General features: G+C 46.9%; 4 protein-coding genes and 1 long non-coding RNA gene across 5 annotated transcripts; 3 read left to right on the forward strand and 2 right to left on the reverse strand.

The window, feature by feature from the left end:
* The first annotated feature begins 252 nt into the window (after positions 1 to 252).
* cdk15 (cyclin-dependent kinase 15) lies at positions 253 to 8,724 on the forward strand. The gene is made up of 13 exons (XM_052055241.1): positions 253 to 527; positions 1,001 to 1,129; positions 1,246 to 1,340; positions 3,055 to 3,134; positions 4,014 to 4,108; positions 4,203 to 4,265; positions 4,419 to 4,542; positions 4,626 to 4,746; positions 5,707 to 5,800; positions 5,906 to 5,969; positions 7,048 to 7,096; positions 8,124 to 8,266; positions 8,339 to 8,724. The coding sequence occupies exons 1-13, from the start codon at positions 351 to 353 to the stop codon at positions 8,449 to 8,451; spliced, it is 1,347 nt and encodes a 448-aa protein (XP_051911201.1). The 5' UTR covers positions 253 to 350; the 3' UTR covers positions 8,452 to 8,724.
* Positions 6,941 to 12,915, reverse strand: LOC127594118 (uncharacterized). The gene is made up of 3 exons (XR_007960604.1): positions 12,820 to 12,915; positions 8,109 to 8,256; positions 6,941 to 7,083 (listed from the first exon to the last, which is right to left on the reverse strand). It is a non-coding gene; the product is annotated as an uncharacterized LOC127594118 (long non-coding RNA).
* A 787-nt stretch (positions 12,916 to 13,702) lies between these two features.
* LOC127593530 (frizzled-7-like) lies at positions 13,703 to 15,381 on the forward strand. The gene has a single exon (XM_052055034.1). The coding sequence runs from the start codon at positions 13,703 to 13,705 to the stop codon at positions 15,347 to 15,349; it is 1,647 nt and encodes a 548-aa protein (XP_051910994.1). The 3' UTR covers positions 15,350 to 15,381.
* A 916-nt stretch (positions 15,382 to 16,297) lies between these two features.
* LOC127593979 (putative claudin-24) lies at positions 16,298 to 17,066 on the reverse strand. The gene has a single exon (XM_052055791.1). It carries the CDS (start codon positions 17,025 to 17,027, stop codon positions 16,395 to 16,397), a length of 633 nt encoding a protein of 210 aa, XP_051911751.1. The 5' UTR covers positions 17,028 to 17,066; the 3' UTR covers positions 16,298 to 16,394.
* A 1,244-nt stretch (positions 17,067 to 18,310) lies between these two features.
* dph3 (diphthamide biosynthesis 3) lies at positions 18,311 to 20,090 on the forward strand. The gene is made up of 3 exons (XM_052056008.1): positions 18,311 to 18,463; positions 19,291 to 19,365; positions 19,773 to 20,090. The coding sequence occupies exons 1-3, from the start codon at positions 18,356 to 18,358 to the stop codon at positions 19,839 to 19,841; spliced, it is 252 nt and encodes an 83-aa protein (XP_051911968.1). The 5' UTR covers positions 18,311 to 18,355; the 3' UTR covers positions 19,842 to 20,090.
* The last annotated feature ends 25 nt before the right edge of the window (positions 20,091 to 20,115 follow it).

Raw genomic sequence — 20,115 nt, forward strand, 5'->3', positions numbered from 1 at the left:
GCTTTCAAATGTAGGGAATATAGATACCTTAAAAATCTACTTACCGGTACTGTAAGTACAATAGCAACAATATAATGTATTATTATTATTATTGGTTACTTCCCACCACTGGACAAGCAGAATAGAAAATGCATGGATGGCAACGATTGACAGCAATTCTTGACTGTGCCCACTGGAGGGCAGCAACATCCCGCATGTTGAATGCCACTGTTGTTCTCCTTCCTGCCTGAGGGGAGGGTAAGTGGTGTGGGGGCGTGGGGGGGCAGAAGAAGTCATGAGACCATGTTTGCTCTCCTCCAGACAACACGTTGGTCATATGAGCAGCAGAAGAAGACGAAGAAGAAACAGCAATGGACGGATTGTCCCGCTGGATGAGGAGGTGCTGCTGTGGCGAGGTCGAGGAGGATGAGGGGGGCAAAGATCCATGGAAGGGGGTGGAAGAGGAAGAGGAACAGGTGGAGGTGTTCAGAATGGAGGAAAGTACCGTGAAGAAGAGCAACAGTTCTTCATCGCTGCCGGTTTCTGAGGTATTAATGAAACGATAAGAAACAAAAAGTGGTCTTCCCATTTTCTTTTCAAGCTGGTGAACCCGTTTTACAGCGGACAGTCGGCTTTTCACAAACTTTTACTGTCATACGTTTTAAATGACAGCACAGTAGCTCATCTAGTGGCATCTTGGTGCTAAGGAACTATGATGAAGTGAGTTGTAGAGTTCCATTTAGACAAAGGGTAGTGCTTTGACCCCATCTTGAAGCATTAATAATTAACTTTTGTGCGCGAGGATGGACGTTTTTCATGATTGGTGACAGGACTTCCTCTTGCAAATATGTGTTGGAACACCGCATCCACGGAATCTCAAAAATATGTCCACTTCTTTGCAATTCGAGCTTGACAGATAGAGAAAATGGAGAGCTGGGTGGGTGGTTTAAATTGCTTGCCCCCTCAGTTTTTTTTTAGGATGTTTTAATTTCAGATTTTTCTTTCTTTCCGTTTGGCCAAGCTGAATCCAGACAGTGGCCCGCAGCCTCACTGGTTCCACACGCTGCAGATGCGACGGCTTCGAGTGCAGAGAGACCGCAGCAACAGTGACCCATGGAGCCAGACAAACTGCCAAAACCATTTTTTCTCGGTCAGCTGACGCTCATCCTCAATTTTACACCCCAGGTGACATTTAGCGGCACCACTGACCCATAGGCCTGTGTTCCAATAGCATTCGTGTGCGTGTGCATGTGTGTGTGACATCAGAAACCGGGACTTCAGTTTGGAACAGCCAATTCGTACGTGAGCCTGGAGAAACTTGGTGAAGGCTCCTACGCGTCTGTTTATAAAGGCATCAGCAGGTGAGAAATCACATGGCCGGCTGTCAAATTTGAAGGTGCTTGATGTAAAATACTGCAGGGGGGGGGGGAAATGTATTCATACTGTGTACTTACGTAGAAATACAAATGTAGTGGTCATAAAAAAACAGTAACAACAAAAACATCTTTGTCAGTTCTTACGAATGTAAAAACCGCTCAAAAATAAATGTAATTATCATTTTAATTATCATTTTATTTTTGAGCATCATATTCTTTCATGTTTAGATGACCTAAATGACATTCTGTTGTTGAATATTTGCTCCGACACGTTTTTATGTTGATAGCTTCTGATTGGCTGTTGAAAGTAAGGGAAAACAGGAAGTGATTGAGTTACCGCGAGGTGCGTTTACGACCGTACAGCGGTGCAGACGTCCTTTCACCAAAAGCTGCGTTCAAACGGAATCCATATCTCCCCTTATGCCATTTCGTAAAGTAAAGGCATCCATTCAAAAACAACAACTAATAAACCATAAAATATCAGTCAAATCAAGAAATAAGAGAGATGATGTAGATAGATGACAGGTGAAAAATAAAAAGGGGGTGATATACCTTTAAGTAACTGATCAAGTAGTGCACTCACCTGACTTTTGTGCGGACGGCGTGATGTCGGTTCCCACTCGGCGACGTTTTGGATGTGGGTGTGAATGGTTGTTCGCCTCTAAATTTGTCCTGCGACTGACCGGCGACCAGTTCAGGGTTTGGCCTGCCACCCGGCCACCCCGCTTGCCTGTTCAGGATAAACGGTGTTGAAACCTAGCTTGACAGATACAAGCACTGCGCTACATCGGCGCTAGGGGGTGCTGTCGCCTCGTCGGAAATATGTCGAGCTCCCGTTCCGGTCCCTCAGCAATTTTTATTTAAAAGTACGTTGAAAAACAAGTTCACAAGTAGTCAATCTCTTCTCGTAAAATTGCTGTTCCCGTGTGTGTGCTCCAGCTATACCCGTTTGTGAGTGCCGAGAGTCTTTCAGTTCTCTTCACGTTTAGATCAGTTAGTCGACGTTCAGACCCATTTTCAGAATACGTTTGGAGGTATTTGCAAAGTACGTTTGAAACTGGTGATAAATTGTGGGCTAAATGCTAGAAACAGCATATTTACTTTCCACGTCACCCCCCACCCCCCCCCGCCCCCAGGTATTCTAGGACAAAAGTGGCAAACGGAACCCATACACTGCAGACACAGTACTGCACAATAATAAAGCCATAAATATTTCCAAACAACTAAATTTGCTTCGTTTTCAAATGTATTGGTATGTATGTCTCAATTCCTCACATAATAAAACCATAAACATTACGAATAAACAATGATTACTCATTAATTGACTTTTGAACATATCCTGTATATTTATTTTCTCTGCCCGCCACATATTGGTCAAGCCACGCCTTAATCCCAGGAGAGCTTTAAATATGCCTGCTTTAAATATTCATCAATAGTCACCGTGGTCAGTTCATGCTCAGTGCATTGAATCAATCGCAGTTGGACTTTTCTGGTTGTCACTGACAATTTAGTTTGGAACAGCGAAAGTCGCAAATTCATTCAGTGCAATGAGACATTTGGTTATATGGAGCCTCCAGTGTGGTACTTACTCCAATAGTATGTTTTTTTTTGTGCTTTGTTTGTTCACACTTCTGACTTACTATGGTGAGAGCTGTGCAAAAAGCCGATGATGATGATGATGTTTACTTGGTTTGTGGAGGATCAATGGGCAGCTCGTGGCGTTGAAGGTGATCCAGACAAAGACAGAGGAGGGTATGCCGTTCACTGCAATCAGAGAAGGTGATTTGAGACACACACACACACACACACGGAGTTTGTACATGCATATGTTTGTAGAGGGTGTCCCAAAACTTGGGGCAACCCATTGACGGGCTCTTACATGTATTCCACATGATTTTAAGTGTTTTTACCAGAACTACATAAACCGATTTAACATTATATAAAGGCAGAAAAAAATATTCCACATTTCTGCCGACATCTAGTCGAGTCAACTTCCGTTCGATTTTTCCTTTATTCCTCAAATTATTGTTGAACTGATCGTTCGAAAAGAAAGTTGAGTGGAATCAACCATTTAAAATTTGCTATTTAAAAAAAATATATTGGTTAATTAATTATAATACAGTTGATTAGAAGCAATAACATTCATGATCACGTATCAGCTCATTACTGAAATATACTATTTTCCATTCACATCTTAGCCCCTTAGTTAGCTATTTTGATTTTTTTCCCAGAATATTTCTTATATAATTTATGTAAAAAATGATGGCTTTTACGAAACAAGAATCATGACACCACGATTAAAATAAACTGTTACAATGACGGACGACCTGGGCCATGTGGCCATTTTGAAAAAGTTCATTCACTAAAAGAAGAAGAAGAGATCATCTCGTCTTTCGCTCTCTAACCCGAATGTTTGAAAGCGGGGTGCAGATATGCTGCCCCCCACCCACCCCGTGCCCCCAACCACCTTCGTTCCCTCTGGCAGATCCAGTGTGTGCCAGTGTCACTGTCGAATTCTGTAATTCATTGACAAAGTGACAATAGAACACTTCTTCAGTGTGTGTGTGTGTGTGTGTGTGTGTGTGTGTGTGTGTGTGTGTGTGTGTGTGTGTGTGTGTGTGTGTGTGTGTGCGTGTGTGTGTGTGTGTGTGCGCACAGCCTCACTGCTCAAAGGCCTGAAGCACGCCAACATCGTCCTGCTGCACGACATCGTTCATGCCAGAGACTCGCTCACCTTCGTCTTTGAATACGTGGTGAGACCAGGTCGGGGGGGGGGGGGGTGCTCAAACGCCAGCAGACATTTATTTGCTCGTGTGTGTGTGTGTGTTATGTGTGTGTGACTCGCAGCAGACGGATCTGGCACAGTACATGAACCAGCACCCAGGAGGGCTGCACTCTCACAATGTGCGGGTAAGGAGCACTTTTCGCGTCATCGGTCCGTCCGTTTCGGTGCCACTTCTTGATTTAAAAAATGAGCATGAGTTGAGTTTCTCCGATGAGGGATTCTCGAAGCAGGCGGGGTCCGCCGGTGTCGATTGGATTCAATGGATGTTCCCCTCGTAGATCTTCATGTTCCAGCTGCTGCGCGGTCTCGCCTTCATCCACGAACGCCGGATCCTCCATCGAGACCTGAAGCCTCAGAACCTGCTCATCAGCTACTTGGGAGAGCTCAAACTGGCCGATTTCGGTTGGTTCCGACGGGTGGGCCGCGCCCGCCGCCAGTCACCTTGCCGTGACGAGACCGACTCCACTTTTTGGTTGCGCGTGCAGGTCTGGCTCGTTCCAAATCTGTCCCCTGTCAGAGTTTCTCCTCAGATGTGGTGACGTTGTGGTACCGCCCACCCGACGTCCTGCTCGGATCGACGGATTACTCGACGGCTCTGGATATCTGGTGAGTTCCGGCTTTGGGTCGGCGGTCAGGACACCAATGAGATCAGAAACATTTGAAATGCAGTCAAACCTCGGTTTTCAAACGTCTCTGTGCTCGACCAAAAATTTTGAGTTTTTTATGCCTGGGATTACGACCGAAAATCAGTTCTCGACCAAACTGAGCCCACTTGATTGAGCCACTTGACTCCTCTCGCCTCCTCGTGTAGCATTTTTTTTTCTTTTTAAAGAGCATGGTTTCAGTTTTAGAACAGCCTTTTGGAATGGATTATGGTTGAAAACCGAGGCATGACTGCACTTTGAAGTGTGTTTGGGGCAGAAGTGGTTGAATTGAGTTGGACTGAAAACCCAACCAACCATCCATTTTCTGACCCTCTTTATCCTCACGAGGGTTGCAGGGCGTGGTTGAGCCTCTCCCAGCCGTCTTCGGGGCAGTAGGCGGGGCATACCCTGAACCGCTTGCCAGCCAATTGCAGTAGACGGAAAGTCTTAATGTGAAAATCGGTCTCTTTTTAATTTGACACACTTTTTAATTTGGACAAATCTAGTCGACTCGTGAGCATGTCAGCCTCACAGTGCGGAGGTGCAGGTTTCCGATTCAGGGTCTGGCCTTCCTGTGTAGAGTTTGCATGTTCTCCCTGAACTTGCATGGGTTTTCTACGGGTACTCCGGTTTCCTCCCACATTCCAAAAACATGCACGGCCGGCTGATTGAACACTCCAAATTGTCCCTCGGTGTGAGGTTGTGCGATTGGTTGGGAACCGGTTCAGGGTGTCCCCCGCCTACTACCCGAAGACAGCTAGGATAGGCTCCAGCACCCCCCACGACCCTTGTGAGGATCAAGGGGATCGGAAAATGGATGGATGAAATCTATACTGTTGGTCAGTCTTGCTTGAAACGTGAAGTTCAAGACCCGAGCCTCCTGACTTGCCATATATGGAACTGGCTTCTTACCTGTGTCCAGGGGCGCCGGTTGCATCTTTGTGGAGATGCTGCAAGGGGCTCCGGCATTCCCGGGAGTCACTGACGTGTTTGACCAGCTGCAGCAAATCTTTATGGTTGGAGCAAAAAAAAAAAAAAAAAAAAACAATTTGAACTGAAATTCGTTTTTTTTTTCTCTAATAAAATAAAGAAAAGTCTTTCACACCTTTGCGTCTCTGCAGGTGCTTGGAATCCCATCGGAGGATACCTGGCCTGGAGTCACCCGGCTGCCCAATTATAACTCAGGTCAGTCTCATCTTGTCGCACCCAATGGCCATGTTGCCTGTAATCACGAGTGGGTTGATTTGTTTCTGTGATGCAGCAACATGTCCGCCATGTTTGATGTGGCGGATTTGCAGCTGTCCGCCATGTTTGATGTGGCGGATTTGCAGCTGAACTAATAGAAGTAAATGGACCAGAGGTCATCAAACGCATTTCTACAAAGGGGCACAAAATAATGCCATTTTTTCAAACACACACACACACACACACACACACACACACACACACACACACACACACACACACACACACACACACACACACACACACACACACACACACACACACACACACACACACACACACACACACACACACACACACACACACACACACACACACACACACACACACACACACACACACACACACAAAACAAATTGCAATTCTCAATGTAATGATAATGCTGATGATGTAAATGTTTTCAATTGGGGAAAAAGCTTCAAGCCCCGCAAATAATAATCGAATCATATGAATAATAAATACAAATAATGAATAGACGCACCTGAAAACCCAGACTCACCCCCACTCCCCCATTTTAAATAGCTCAGCCACCTTATGCAGCATATATGCAGTTGCATATGTGCTTATATCTTCTATTTTATATTTTGCATTCATTTTAAAATTTACTTTGTGCGTGCAAATACTTTGTTTTTCTACTTTCCTGCTTCTGTAAATTGAGAACGTCTCCATTGTGAGACAAATAATTGTTTTCTTATCTTAGCTTAATGACACCCCCCCCCTCGAAATTTGACTGGCTCGTAGCCGCCCATAGTTGCCGCAAGACAACATTTGTAAAGGATTTTATACATTTATTCGTAGAAATTCAAGTCACATTCTTCTCTGCAATTTGTGTTGCACGCACACAGAAATAATTATTCTGCTCATGCGCCGAAACGTCATCCAGTACAATATAAAAGTCAAATGTTAGAATGTTGTTTTACAAGCGCACCTTTATTCGTCCTACTAATTTGCAGACGTCGTCCTTCTACGAGCGCATGAGACCAAAGTCTTCCAAGTGTCATTGTTGTTGTCGTTCCAGACTGGGCCCTTCCCTCCAAGCTGAAGCCAATTCGCTCTGTGTGGAAAAGGTAAGAAAGCAAAAGAAACGCTTTCAACTCGGGGCGTCGGGATCATCTTATTTTCTCATGAATCACTAAATGCCGTTTAGTAGGTTTGGGTAGGAGGCTCGCGGCAGGCGCGTCTGACAGATCGCTATTCTGTGTGAATGCCGCATTTGGGGTACGACGGCGTGTGAACGTCCGCTTGCGAGGCGAGTTCATAGCGAGAACAGTGACAACATGAAACTCTTCAAATTTGCCGTTTTCAAATTAAATGTTTAATCGTCACGTCGTATGCAACAAATTGATGGATGACTTGTTTTGAAATCAGTCAACTGTTTGTTTGCGGTTTGTCCAATTCTTGTCCAAGTCAGCGTGACCCGGATAACGAAAATGTTGCAAAATCTCACCGTTATTTACAATTTGACCATTCAGAACAGATCTTAGCAAAGCATCATGAAAGTTGACACACATGATTTGCATTTGCGGGCCATGTAAAATGACGTGGCGGGCCAAATCTGGCCCCCGTGCCTCGAGTTTGACACAGATGATTTAGCGTGTTCCATTCATGCATCATGCATGTTTTTGGAATGCGGGAGGAAACCGGAGTACCCGGAGAAAACCCGCGCAGGTAGGCCGGAGCCGGAATCGAACCCTCCACCTCTGCGCTGTGAGGCTGGCGTGCTCACCAAATGCTCACATCTCCACGTCATATATTTCAAATATCATCACGATAACCGAACTGCAAAAATTACATTTTTGCCCAAGTCAGAGTTTTGCAGGAAATAACTGTCGATGGTCCAGTGCAGACTTGAGAGACGAATGACTCTTCGGGTGAGCCGTTTCCGTTATTTAGCGTGATGAAATCTTTGAAAGATGACATTTGTTTTGACACGTGACAAAAGGCCTCTGCGGTTTTTGTTTCAAATTCATCACTCAACTCATTCAGTACCAGCCAATTCTGGACCAAGTCCGAAGACGTTTAAAAACGTCTTTGGGAGTGAATGAGTTAAGAATGCTAGCCGAAGAAATGTGCTTTCACCTTGATCGGCATCAGGTTGAGTCGACTGCCATGCAAAACCGAAGACCTGGTTCAGAGAATGCTGACGCTGGCGCCCGCCGACCGGATCCCGGCGCCGGATGCCCTTCTGCACTCCTATTTTAACACCTTACCGCCGCCCGTCATGCACCTGAGGGACAGTAAGAGCTCAATCCCATCATGCACCTCACCGTCATTTGGCATCCCGCATCCCATCTCTTGTCCTTTTCCAGCCGTGTCCATCTTCAAGGTGCCCGGCGTCCATCTGGAGACGGAGTTCCGCGACACCTTCGCTCCCGGCGGCCGAGTCAGACCTTCACTTTTGCCCGTCGCCAAATTTTGGTGACATCTCTGCACCGGTCGAATTTTGGGATCAATTTTTGTAACTTCTACCCAAGGTTGGGGGTGGGGGGGGGGTCATTATTTTGACCCAGCGGATTGGATTGAAGATTGAATTTGGGCGGGATGAAAGGCGGTCGCCATTTTGAAGTTGCAAGCACTGAAGTTGAAGTCGATGAACTGAAAAGAGCTCGGCCGTGTGAATCATGCGAGTGACTGGCTGTGGTGACTCCTGACGGGGGGGGGGGGGGGGGGGGGGGGGGGGGTGTTTCTTCTTAGAAACGGTTGGGAATAAAATAGGTTTTGCCATGTCTTTAACCAAAGCTATACTGATCACCTGGTAACCTTTTTTTTTTTTTTTTTTTTGGATGGCTCTAACTCATCAGTATGGGTGGTTTTTTTTTGGTGTGTTTTTTTTTGAATGAAAATGTCAATCCGATCTCCAGGGTCAAATCCTCAACCCAATACGCGGGGTATAAATAACACAGCATTAGCGTCATCCCTTTTGGACCAATCGCTAATTTGGGGTATTTTTAACCGAGCGGTGTTAAGAGTATCGCTGTGTTGAAAATGTATTGGTAGCTATTCCCAGTTGACTGCCAAACTAAACATGTCTGTTAACTGTCAAACTAAACATCAAACAATGACAATTATGTGCTGTGTATTGAAAACAACCACCCAGCTTTACTTGACGCAAAATTCCAGTACCTGACAAACAATATAAAACGTCAAGCACGGGTTGATAAATATCATCTGCATTGTGGCGTGATAAGATTTTCAGTAATGGCGATGCAAACACAATCAGGGGTGCAACAAACGTAGACAGACTGTGTAACAGGACTCGGCGGCGTCTGTTCATTGTCCTTTGTAAATAATTACTAATATTATTCCATCTGACTCACTAAATTGTGAAATTATTGTTTGTGTGTGTGTCTTTGTCTGTGGCGCGCACACACCATTTTACCGGTTAGCGTTAGCGTTAGCATTAGTGGTCAGTGTTAGGGTTAGGTAAGGCATTAGAGTTGGGAACCTTTTTGACTAAAAGAGCCATGAAAGCAAAATATATATAATAATATAATTAGAAATATATTTCAGTGAGACCACGTACACACGTGCACACACACACAGGAGAGAGAGAGACCTGTCAACTTTGATCCAGAATGGCCTCAGTTTACACAAACTTTCAATATTTCTAGTGTTGTGAATGACGGGTTATTTTAGTCTGCAAATTTCAGAGTAAAAAGAATGACATTTATCTCGTCAAATGTCAAAATCGGTTCAAATAATGGACCTAAACAGGCTTCAAGGAGAAATGACGGCGACGCTTCCCAAACTCGAAAGGGAAAAGTTCTGTTGGATGCGAGGAGCTGCCGAGAATAACGACTGGCATTATTCATTTTAGCATTTGCTCTCTGGGCATCTGTTAGCATCTCTTAACAGCCGCTCAAGTGTGTCCCCGAGAGGCGGCATGAATAATTTACGTCATTTTCATGGAAATTAAACCCCGTTGGATATCGCCGTGCAGATTACAAACCAAATCTGTCACAAGTGTGAGCAAAAGAAAGTGGGCACAGAGTGAGAAAGGAGGTTGTCAGAAAAACAGGCGCCATTCAAACAAACACATTCGTTTGGATACTTTTCTCGAGATTCAAAGATACAAATACAAAAATAAATAAAACCATTTGTGATTCAAAGAATAACACATTAAATATTTGTCGCTTATCTACAGTTTCGGGGGGTGGGGGGTGTTTTTTTGGTTGTAAACGTGAGGATAAGATTTGGCCACTGTTAAATGCAGGGCCGGATCTATTCTGAGACAGAGGGCAGTTGGCCACCCCAAAAACTGGGCAAAATCTTCAACTATTTGCCTTCACACCTTGAACAGAAAGCCGATGAAATTAACTCGACAAAAGAAACGACGTGGAATTGCTTTCGTGATTGACTTTGCCGATTTTCATCCTTCCATTTTTATGGTTTGCAGTCCTCAAATGAAAAAGTTTGCACACCCCTGCTACAGATGGTGTATAGCACTTGTACTTCTTCCAGTTATGCTGGCGACGCAACTTTGTTTTCTTCTTTGTACGCGTTTGTCACGCTACGTACAAGAAACTTTTATTTTTCTCCCAGTTTGTTTATTTTGTTTGTTATGTCGTGAAAACTTGGCGGCGATGTCAAACAAACGCGCGCCTCGCCAAAAAAAAGTTGTTTTCCTGGCATGAGTCGATTTGTTAACACATTACCATTTGTTTGATACTTTTGATTGACACAAAGTGGCACAAAGTTCGGAAAGATAAAAGAGGGAGAAGCTTTGTTTGAATATTTTACCGCTTGTTTGTTTTTCGGCAAATCTCTGATCTTTGTCCGTTGAGCGAAGATTCATTCGCGACGCTCAAACGACGTCGACATAAATAAACATTAGCCTTTGATTTTTGCCCTCTGCAGATTGACAAGTTTGATGACAATCATTTTCATCTTTTCTCTTATTTTTAGATTCCGTTTTCTGTCGTGTGCTGTAAACAACTGCAATAGAAAACTTTTTTTTTTTTGGACGAGCGATTTTGGTTCAATCTGAAAATGCGTAAATGTCGTGTAATGCCGCGAAGAATGTGGCGGAAAAAATTCTGTCAAAGATCATTTTTCGTTAATTTTAGGTCAGGGAATCTCTTTGTGTCAGTTGACGGTGAAGGTATTAGGAGGACTTTTATTCTTGGGTTTGTGTTGCGCATTTTCCCGGCACTCTGAAAGACTTCACGTCTGAAGGGGGCCCCCGGCTGGAACTTTCTCGGTCTTGGTTTCACACCTCGGAGCATCTTTGTCTTCATTGGTCTTGTCTTGTTGTATCTCACTGATGTCATTTGGCGACCTTTCGACTGACCTGCAGTCATAGCTCAATCGGCCAAGCTGTCCCGGGGTTCATTGGGCCTCTTTTTTATGCCTTGTCATGTTAATGTTTTTCAATGGGATTTGAATACCGTATTATCCACACTAAAAGGCACTTATAAGACGCAAGCTACAATGTATCCACTAGATGGCGAATCACCAACAGAACGATCAGATGTCAGTGGAACATATTTAATAAAGCGGTGACACGGTTCACTTAACCAACAGCAAGTTAGAACCTTGACTCGTTGATGTTGAACTATCTTGCCGCTGCTCTATTTCCATGTTCAACTGCGAAACAGATCGACATTGACCAAAATGAAAGGCTTTTAGGTGCGCCTTTGAGTGCAGAAAATACGGTAGGTTGGTGATAACGTTGCTTCACCTCAGCAATAAGTCCCCATTTTCATTGCCGTGCGTTTTACTGTAATTGCGAAAGATTTAAACTTTATTCACTTACGTCGTGTAGATCATCGCATCGAAACGTAGAAGAACTGTAACGACTGGAGCGGAGCGAGTGAAATGCATCCGTTTGAGCGAGGCTGGACACAAAGATAAAAAGATCCAGCAGACACTTGGAGACGGAAAGACGCACATTTACGAAACTTTAAAAAACAAGGCATCGATTCAACTCCTGAAGCCACCATCCAGCAAGGAAGCAATCAATGCAAATGGCAACAAAAATCCTTCAGTATGCACAAGAATGACCAGACATCGGTGATCAACTGGACAGTTACTTGCAACTAGCAAGAAAACTGTATGACACGCAGGCAAACATTGTCATAAACCAAAGAACGCATCCAACAAAACAATCCAAAATATAATTTTTTTTCCCCAAAACAGTAAAAAAAACCATTAAAATACTCTATGTATTTTACTGTTGTGCTTTTTTTGGGGATACACCCGTATTGCAGTTTTTGTTACATAAACAGTTTTTGGACAGTATATTTTTGTATTTTATTGATTGTGTTGTTACACGTGCATTTTGTCAACATACTTGCAGGTTCATAAAGGACACGTACCATGCTCATTTCCCAAATGAGGAATTTCTGTTATCAGGATAACTTGGACAGCGCAAACACGAGTCCGTACTAGAGAATATTTACTGTGAGCCAGGAAAGTGGGCGTCTTGCTCCTTTATTGCGGTCTTCTTGACGGCGTACGGCGAACACCTGTGACAGCTCATTGAAATGACGAGTGAAACCGGAATGAACAGATTTAAAACATGCCTTAACTTCTTTGTACATAAATACAACACAAATCGTCTAGTGTCAAACAACAGACACAAATGCAGCTCAAAAGTGTGGCAAACGACGACAAACAATGCGTTTTGGCGAGCCTTTCGCATGCTAATTAGCTTGCTAGCATTGATTTAGCGTCATCGCTACGTGGTTAGCAGTACTCTGAGCTAGCGAGTTGCAATGACAACAATTGATCGAAAACGACCTCCGAAACAGATTTCCTAAAAAATACTTCTAAACACAAGCAGACTTACGGCCATTGCTTTCGAAGGTGGTCGAAAGAAGAATCGAACGCAGGAAGACCAGCTGCGACGACCGCGGTGCATTGTGGGTACCAGACGCGGTTTCCGACGTGTGCCCATTTTGAGCACGACGTCTCTGATCCACCGGTTAAAGGACACTTTGATTCTCTCCTCTTCCATCTCAAATTTTGTTAAGCGCTTTGTTACAGCTGCTGCTGTTGTGAAAGCGCTCTATAAATCAGCATATATCGTCTTTGTATCGTATTCTGTAAGACTCGTCTGATGAAACACGACGTCTGCTACCCACAATGCACCGCGATTACTAAACGAAGATTCGAAACACAATCTCCATTCCTGAAAATAGCCCGAAACTTTTACTGCGGGCAACAACGGCCTCCATCTCCTCTTTTTCAGACTTTTCTCCAAATTGTCTCTGTCAAAACTCATCTGCATAACAATTAAAAGTCCTGCGCCAGATGATTTGAAATGCGGCGGCGCTTGCGTTCCGCCTATCGCAGCCCGAAGCGCCGCCGCCAAAGCCAATCACAGACGAGAAGCGGGGTGATGAACAAATCAGCCAATTGGTTCCGGGCAGACAGTGTCACAAGGCCACGCCCCCCATGCCGGAGCAGTAGGGGGGAAGGGGGCGTGGCGCCTGGAACAGACCACCAAGCTTGAGACTCACGGAGGGTGAAGAAAAACAAAAAGCTTCACTGTGAGCGACACAGACAACTTTGTGTCTTGGCGGGAAGACGTCTCCGGGAAACGCGGCGGCGACGAGTCGGTCGGCGGGGCTACTTTTCCCTCGGTTGGGTGGATCCGACCCCCCTCCCCCCCCCCCCCGGCCCCCCATGGTTGGGTGGATCCGACCCCCCTCCTCCCCCCCCGGCCCCCCATGGCGACGCGGAGGACGTGGCCCCGGTGGCTGAGCTGCACTTTCCTCCTGCTCATCCCGCCGGGCCGGACTCAAGACCGGAAGGGCTTTTCCGTCCCCCGACACGGATTGTGTCAGTCCGTCTCCATCCCGCTTTGCGCCGACATGGCCTACAACCAGACCATCATGCCCAACCTGCTCGGCCACGCCAACCAAGAAGACGCGGGGCTGGAGGTGCACCAGTTCTACCCGCTGGTCAAAGTCCAGTGCTCGGCGGACCTCCAGTTCTTCCTGTGCTCCACGTACGCGCCGGTGTGCACGGTTCTGGAGCGGGCCATCCCCCCTTGCCGGACTTTATGCGAACGGGCTCGGCGGGGCTGCGAGGCGCTGATGAATAAATTTGGCTTCCAGTGGCCCGAGAGGCTGCGCTGCGAGAAGTTCCCGGTCCACGGCGCCGGAGAGATCTGCGTGGGTCAGAACACCTCGGACGGGGGCGGTCCCACGCCGACCCCGACGGCGTGGGACTCGAACTTTGCGTCGCGGGGTTCCGGCGACCCGGTTTTCTCCTGCCCGCCGCAGCTGAAGGCGCCCGCCTACCTCGGCTACCGCTTCCTCGGCGCCGAGGACTGCGGCGCCCCCTGCGAGGTCTCGGGGGCGCCTTACGGGCTGATGTACTTTGGGGAGGAGGAGCTGAAGTTGGGGCGGCTGTGGGTCGCCGTCTGGGCGGGGCTCTGCCTGGTCAGCACGCTCTTCAGCGTCCTCACGTACGCGCTGGACGCCCAACGCTTTTGCTACCCGGAAAAACCGCTGGTCTTTCTCTCCGGTTGCTACCTGATGGTGGCGCTGGCGTACGTCGCCGGTTTCCTGCTCGGCGACAAAGTCGCGTGCGTGGGCAAGTTCAAGGCGGACGGTTACAAGCTGGTGATTCAGGGCGGCGGGAACGAGGGCTGCGCCGTGCTCTTCGTGGCGGTCTACTTCTTCGGCATGTCTGGCGCCCTCTGGTGGCTCGTCCTGTCGCTGACCTGGTTCCTGTCGGCGGGCTTGAAGTGGGGGCGCGAGGCCATCGAGGCCAACTGCCGCTACTTCCACCTGCTGGCCTGGAGCGTGCCGGCGTTGAAAACCGTTGCGGTGCTGGCGACGGGCCGGGTGGAGGGAGACCTTCTGACCGGCGTCTGCTACGTGGGCGTGTACGACGCCGACGCCCTGCGTCGCTTCGTGCTGGCGCCGCAATTGGTCTACCTTCTGCTCGGAACTTCCTTTCTCCTGGCCGGCTTGGCGTCTCTGTTTCGCATCCGCGCCGTCGCGAAGCTCGACCGGACGGAGAAGGCCAAGCTGGAGAAGCTGATGTCGCGGATGGGCGCCTTCGGCCTGCTGCACGCCGTCCCCGCCGGCGCCGTGGTGGCCTGCCACTTCTACGAGCTGGCGCTGCGTCCGCGCTGGGAGCGGACGTGGCGCGCGCAGACCTGCAAAGGCTTCGCCGCGCCGTGCCCGCCGGGAAATTTGGCTCCCCTGACGCCGGACTTCAGCGTGTTCATGATCAAGTACCTGATGACCATGATGGTCGGCATCACGTCGGGTTTCTGGATCTGGTCCGGAAAGACCGTGCGGTCCTGGCGCCGCTTCTATAAGAGACTGAGCGGTTCCGAGCCGGGCGATTGCGCAATTTAGCCATTTTTTCAGGGGGGGTCGACCGTGACGCTTCTCCACGATTTGCTTTCGGGTCTTTATCGAACTCTCCAAAGAGTGAAACGCGGACCGAGATTTTTTTTGCAATAATTAGGAAACAGAAACCAATCCGTAAGACTTCATTTGAATAAATCCCCATCAAATATTCAAACGATCGCTTCGACAATATTCCGAGGAAATCGCTGAGCTATTTTTAGAACCAGCGACCGCCGACATAGAACCGCCGTGTTTCGATTTGACAATTCAGCACATTAACAGGATTATTAGACAATTATTTTTTTCATAGGGCCACACGAGAACCAGAAAGTATTATGGAGGGCTGGATCAAAAGTGTGAACTAAATTCGACGTAATATGAATTGGATTTCTTGATTTAAAAAGCAGTATTTTGCATTTTTTTGGGCACGTTTTTCAGACTTTAAGGGTACATTATTCCGTCATATCGAACGGGATTTGCTTGACTCGGCTTCCGTATCGTCCCCCCCCCCTTCAAGTAACTGCGCCACCTGGCGTTGAAACGCCTGTCATTACAAGTCCAAATGAAACGAATGCAGTCGTTGATATCGAGCCTTCATTGTGTACCAACCTTCGGCGGGCCGAATTAAAAAGACCAGCGGGCCGGATTTGGCCCGCGGGCCGTAGTTTGCCCACCTCTGCTCAACTTCAGAGTCGTGAGAGCCGAGACCGCCTTCGCTGCCTCCGATCCGTTCTGGCTGCTGATGAGAGCCAAAGAGGTTGAAACAATGCGAGGTGGATACTTTGCTTCTTGTTTATAAACTCCATTGTCCCGTACGGGAAAAGGGCAATTAAAGCCATGCTTTTATGTTGAGGTGTCGCACGGGGGTGCTCGCTTTGAGCCATCGATGTTTGACCTGCGACCCTCTCGGGTCATACATAACAGGCGAAGTACAAGCCGCTGTCGTATTGGAATCACCGATTCCTTTATTGATTTGAGATTTGACGACAAAATACGCGCGCCCTCGCGGGCTCGACAAAAGCTTGGGAAACACCGTCCAAGTGTCCATTTTTCAGACGTACTCCGTCCTTGGTCGGTGCTGCAGTCGATCCCTCGGTCCGGGGCCGTGACGGTTTTGCGGGAACGCGCAGGAGGCGAGCAGCGCCGCCCCCGCCATCAAGTGCAAGGCGCCCGCGGTCCACCCGCAGAAGAGCGCGTCTCCAAACTCCCAGCGCGGCGCCACGTCCGGCACCGAGTCGTCGAAGAAGCGGCGCGCCGCGACGTGAGCGACGTACGACGCCGGGACGAGCACCAGCACCGCGCACGCGACGCTCAGCGCCCCGCCGCACATTTTCATCACTTTCTTGGCTCGGGCGTCGGCGCGCGCGTTCACCGCGTGCAAGCCCGGGATGGCCAGCGCGAGCGCGAGCAGCCCCGCGCACAGCGCCGCGCACACCAGCACGCGCGCCAGCTTGATGTCGCGCGGCAAGGCCAGCGGGCTGCCGTGGCGTTGGCACAGCAGAGCGCCCTGCACGTCCTGCACCACGCACGTCTCCCAAAGACCCAGCTCGTAGCTCTCCGTGGGCAGCAGCTCCGTGGACAGGGTGAGCCACGCCGACCTGAGCGCGGCCGCCAGCGTGAATATCCACGCGCACGCGCAGAGCGCCACTCCGAGGAGCTCCAGGGCGCGGATCCTCGGGTCCATGAGCGACCTGGTTCCCGACGTGCCCGTTTTCTGTGTCTGACTTGGGTCGAGCCAGGTGGAAGTCTACAGCCCCCGCAACCCTCCACCCCCTCCCTCCCCCTAAACAAAACACACGCCCCAACCACCGAACAAAACCCACGTACGTTTCCTTGCATAACCCTTATGAAAGTCGGAAAAACAACAAAACGTTCGGGTCATATTGCTACAAATTTGGTGCACATTGTTTCTGGCCGATTTGATCCACGTCGACAAAAATGCCTCCTCCCACCTCCCATTACCAATAAAAACAGTATAACACTATATTGTGTGAGTGTGTGTGTGTTTAGATATAGTTTCACATGTACCTGTAGTTCAGCAAAGTGTGGCGAGGAATCTTGAAACAGCCCTGAGAACAGTCTGCCTATCGTCCACATTTTGCACACGTTCAAATGAAAATGCACCTGTGGGGTTTTCAAGGGTCACGGAAGAAACAGTGAAACGAGTAAAACGGTTTACCAATGAACATACTTAACAGAAGGAATAGAGGTCAGAGGTCAATGTCTTGACACAAAAACGAGTGGCGTAAAACATAGATGAAAAATGAATCGACATTTATTGTCAGACGTGCTATTGATAGATTGAAAGGTTCCAATTGTCACAATCTGATATAGACAGAAAGATAGTACACATTGGCCCAAAACACGCAAAGTGCATGTCAAATTAACAGTATTTAATGAATAAAACGTCTTGCTACATGTCTATTGTTGAAAGTGTGAAGTGTGTTATGTGTTTGAGGCGAGGGATGGCGCTCACGAGGACATTGAAGCAGTAAATATATACTTTGTCTCCCTCTAGCGACAAATCTTATTAACCTTCACTTGTTCTCTTATTCAGAAAAATTTTTGACAATGTTTTTTTCTGCTTGCATTACTGTTTTATTTTTCTTATTTACGGCATTTTTAATCGGATTATTACATGGGGAGGAGTGGTGGATAGATCGATAGATACAAAGAGAGAGGGAGAGAGAAAGAGAGGTGGAGAGAGCGTGCGAGTGTGTGTGTGTGTGTGTGTGTGTGTGTGTGTGTGTGTGCGTGTGCCTATGTATGAATGAGATTATACGAATTTTATTGGTTGTCACTTTCATGAATTCAGAACAATGCATGAGTTTGCAGGGCAACTGACACATTCAACAGGGCGGACACGTACGTATTTCTGGAACGAGCCAATCCGCGCAGTCCCTATGACGTGTGCGTTGTATATCTGAGACAACAAATCCGACGTCATTAAGTGGCGACTGAACTCGTTTTGCGGCGTTAGTCCTCGCGTCTAATTGCTTTTTCTTTGTGAAAATGTCTGTTTTTCATGACGAAGTTGAAATCGAAGACTTTGAATACGACGAAGACACCGAAACATATTACTTTCCCTGTCCCTGTGGAGACAAATTCGCCATAAGCAAAGTGAGTCACCGTGAGCGAACCCATTGCTTAATGTTAGGACTGTACATCACGTCATTTTAATGTGAATTATTTCGCCCATTTAGCCGATTAAACCCCCCGAAATGATTTTTTTGTTTCTCCTACCACGGTTCTTTGCTAAAAGGGCCAACTTTCTGTTGCTGATAACGTTCCAGGTTGTGTTCAAGAAATCTAAAGAATTTGGTCATTGTTGGAAAACAAGGAAAAGCCAATTGTATCCTAAAAACACCATTACCGTTCTCAAAACGATGTACAACAATAAGAACAGTATGGTGCTGTATAGCACAAACCTTTGGTTGAAATGGAGGGGAAAACGTTGGGTAATTTTATGGTAAGTTTCCAAACCTTTCCATTTGGAGTTGGGACGGACAATTTCGGTTTCATGTTCCATATAATATTCAATTATTTCATTTAAGAATAAGAAACATTGAGATTGCATTAAGGTTGAGTTATGTATTACTCCTCCACCTGATTAACCCCATTACCAAATACCAAGAAAGTACAAAATACCAATGGCATCAATAGATATATATAGTTGACCTAGGGAAATACAGGAATAATCTTCAAATACATTATTTTCAAGTTGGCAAACATCGCGCAGTCGGTAGGAAATAAAAAATCTGAGGATTGTGATTAACGAACAGCATAGATGAAACTATTCAATTGTACTTGTGGGAAATCCGCTCGTTTTCGTCTCATCGTTATTTTTCTTCTCTATTCAAATTCTCTTTTAAGACAAACCTGGTTTCTCCTGAAATGTACCCCAACGTTGCAATATGTGGATCCATTGCTTTTTGTTCCGTTGACAGGAGGAGCTGGAAAATGGCGAGGACGTGGCCACGTGCCCGAGCTGCTCGCTCATCGTCAAAGTCATCTATGACAAGGTGAATGACGGCTTGTTTGGCACCATTACTAGGAGGCACTTCCCAGATGTTCACCTTGGCGATCAAAAGCAGGAAAAAAATGTTTACAAAGTTATGTTTTCTATTTGTTTTTTTAATGGTCTCTACTATATTACAACATGGCGGGTCAGGAACACAATTACCCACCATAAACAAGTCACACCTTGCAACCGTCCACTAAAACTTGTCATTCAAATGGCTTCCAGAAGATTTGAGTGAAAAAGAAAAAACCCGTACCTGTAGTGTTGGTGCCATCTTGTGGCAGCGTAGCACATTACAGGAAGTGCACAAGAAATCATGACTCGGGTGGATTCGCAGATCATTGAGAATGTTCTTTTCAGTGGAGGTTGCCTGGCACTCACAATGGTTTTCACATTTTGACTTTTCAGGAGGCTTTCATGTCGGGGGAAATCGTCGAGGCTCCATCAGAAAGCAAAGTGGCACTGGTTAGCGCCTGACCCGGACTGCGCTTTAAGACTATATCATTTTAAATTATTGTTATCGTTTGGAGGTCGGTGATGTGATCAACTGACGAAACCCGCTGTCCCAAAAACCACAGAAATTGCAAAGCAGGAACAACTGCTGTTTACTTTTCTTTTGTGTTTGCTTGGTTGAGCTTCAGTGTTCAGCGTCAGAAAAGTGTCAAAATGTAAATAAATGTCATCGTTTGTGTTATAAAGAAATAAAGTGTCTTGATGCCTAAACTATTTCACACAATTTGGGTTACTTTGG

Source organism: Hippocampus zosterae, chromosome 2 (assembly GCF_025434085.1).
Source record: "Hippocampus zosterae strain Florida chromosome 2, ASM2543408v3, whole genome shotgun sequence".
Lineage (NCBI taxonomy): Eukaryota > Metazoa > Chordata > Actinopteri > Syngnathiformes > Syngnathidae > Hippocampus > Hippocampus zosterae.

Coding starts and splice junctions, on each gene's coding strand:
- LOC127593979 (XM_052055791.1), bottom strand. CDS start 17,027: ATGGACCCGAGGATCCGCGCCCTGGAGCTCCTCGGAGTGGCGCTCTGC.
- LOC127593530 (XM_052055034.1), top strand. CDS start 13,703: ATGGCGACGCGGAGGACGTGGCCCCGGTGGCTGAGCTGCACTTTCCTC.
- dph3 (XM_052056008.1), top strand. CDS start 18,356: ATGTCTGTTTTTCATGACGAAGTTGAAATCGAAGACTTTGAATACGAC. Junction 18,464..19,290: donor ACAAATTCGCCATAAGCAAA/GTGAGTCACCGT, acceptor TTCCGTTGACAG/GAGGAGCTGGAAAATGGCGA. Junction 19,366..19,772: donor TCAAAGTCATCTATGACAAG/GTGAATGACGGC, acceptor TTGACTTTTCAG/GAGGCTTTCATGTCGGGGGA.
- cdk15 (XM_052055241.1), top strand. CDS start 351: ATGGACGGATTGTCCCGCTGGATGAGGAGGTGCTGCTGTGGCGAGGTC. Junction 3,135..4,013: donor GTTCACTGCAATCAGAGAAG/GTGATTTGAGAC, acceptor GTGTGCGCACAG/CCTCACTGCTCAAAGGCCTG. Junction 8,267..8,338: donor CGTCATGCACCTGAGGGACA/GTAAGAGCTCAA, acceptor GTCCTTTTCCAG/CCGTGTCCATCTTCAAGGTG.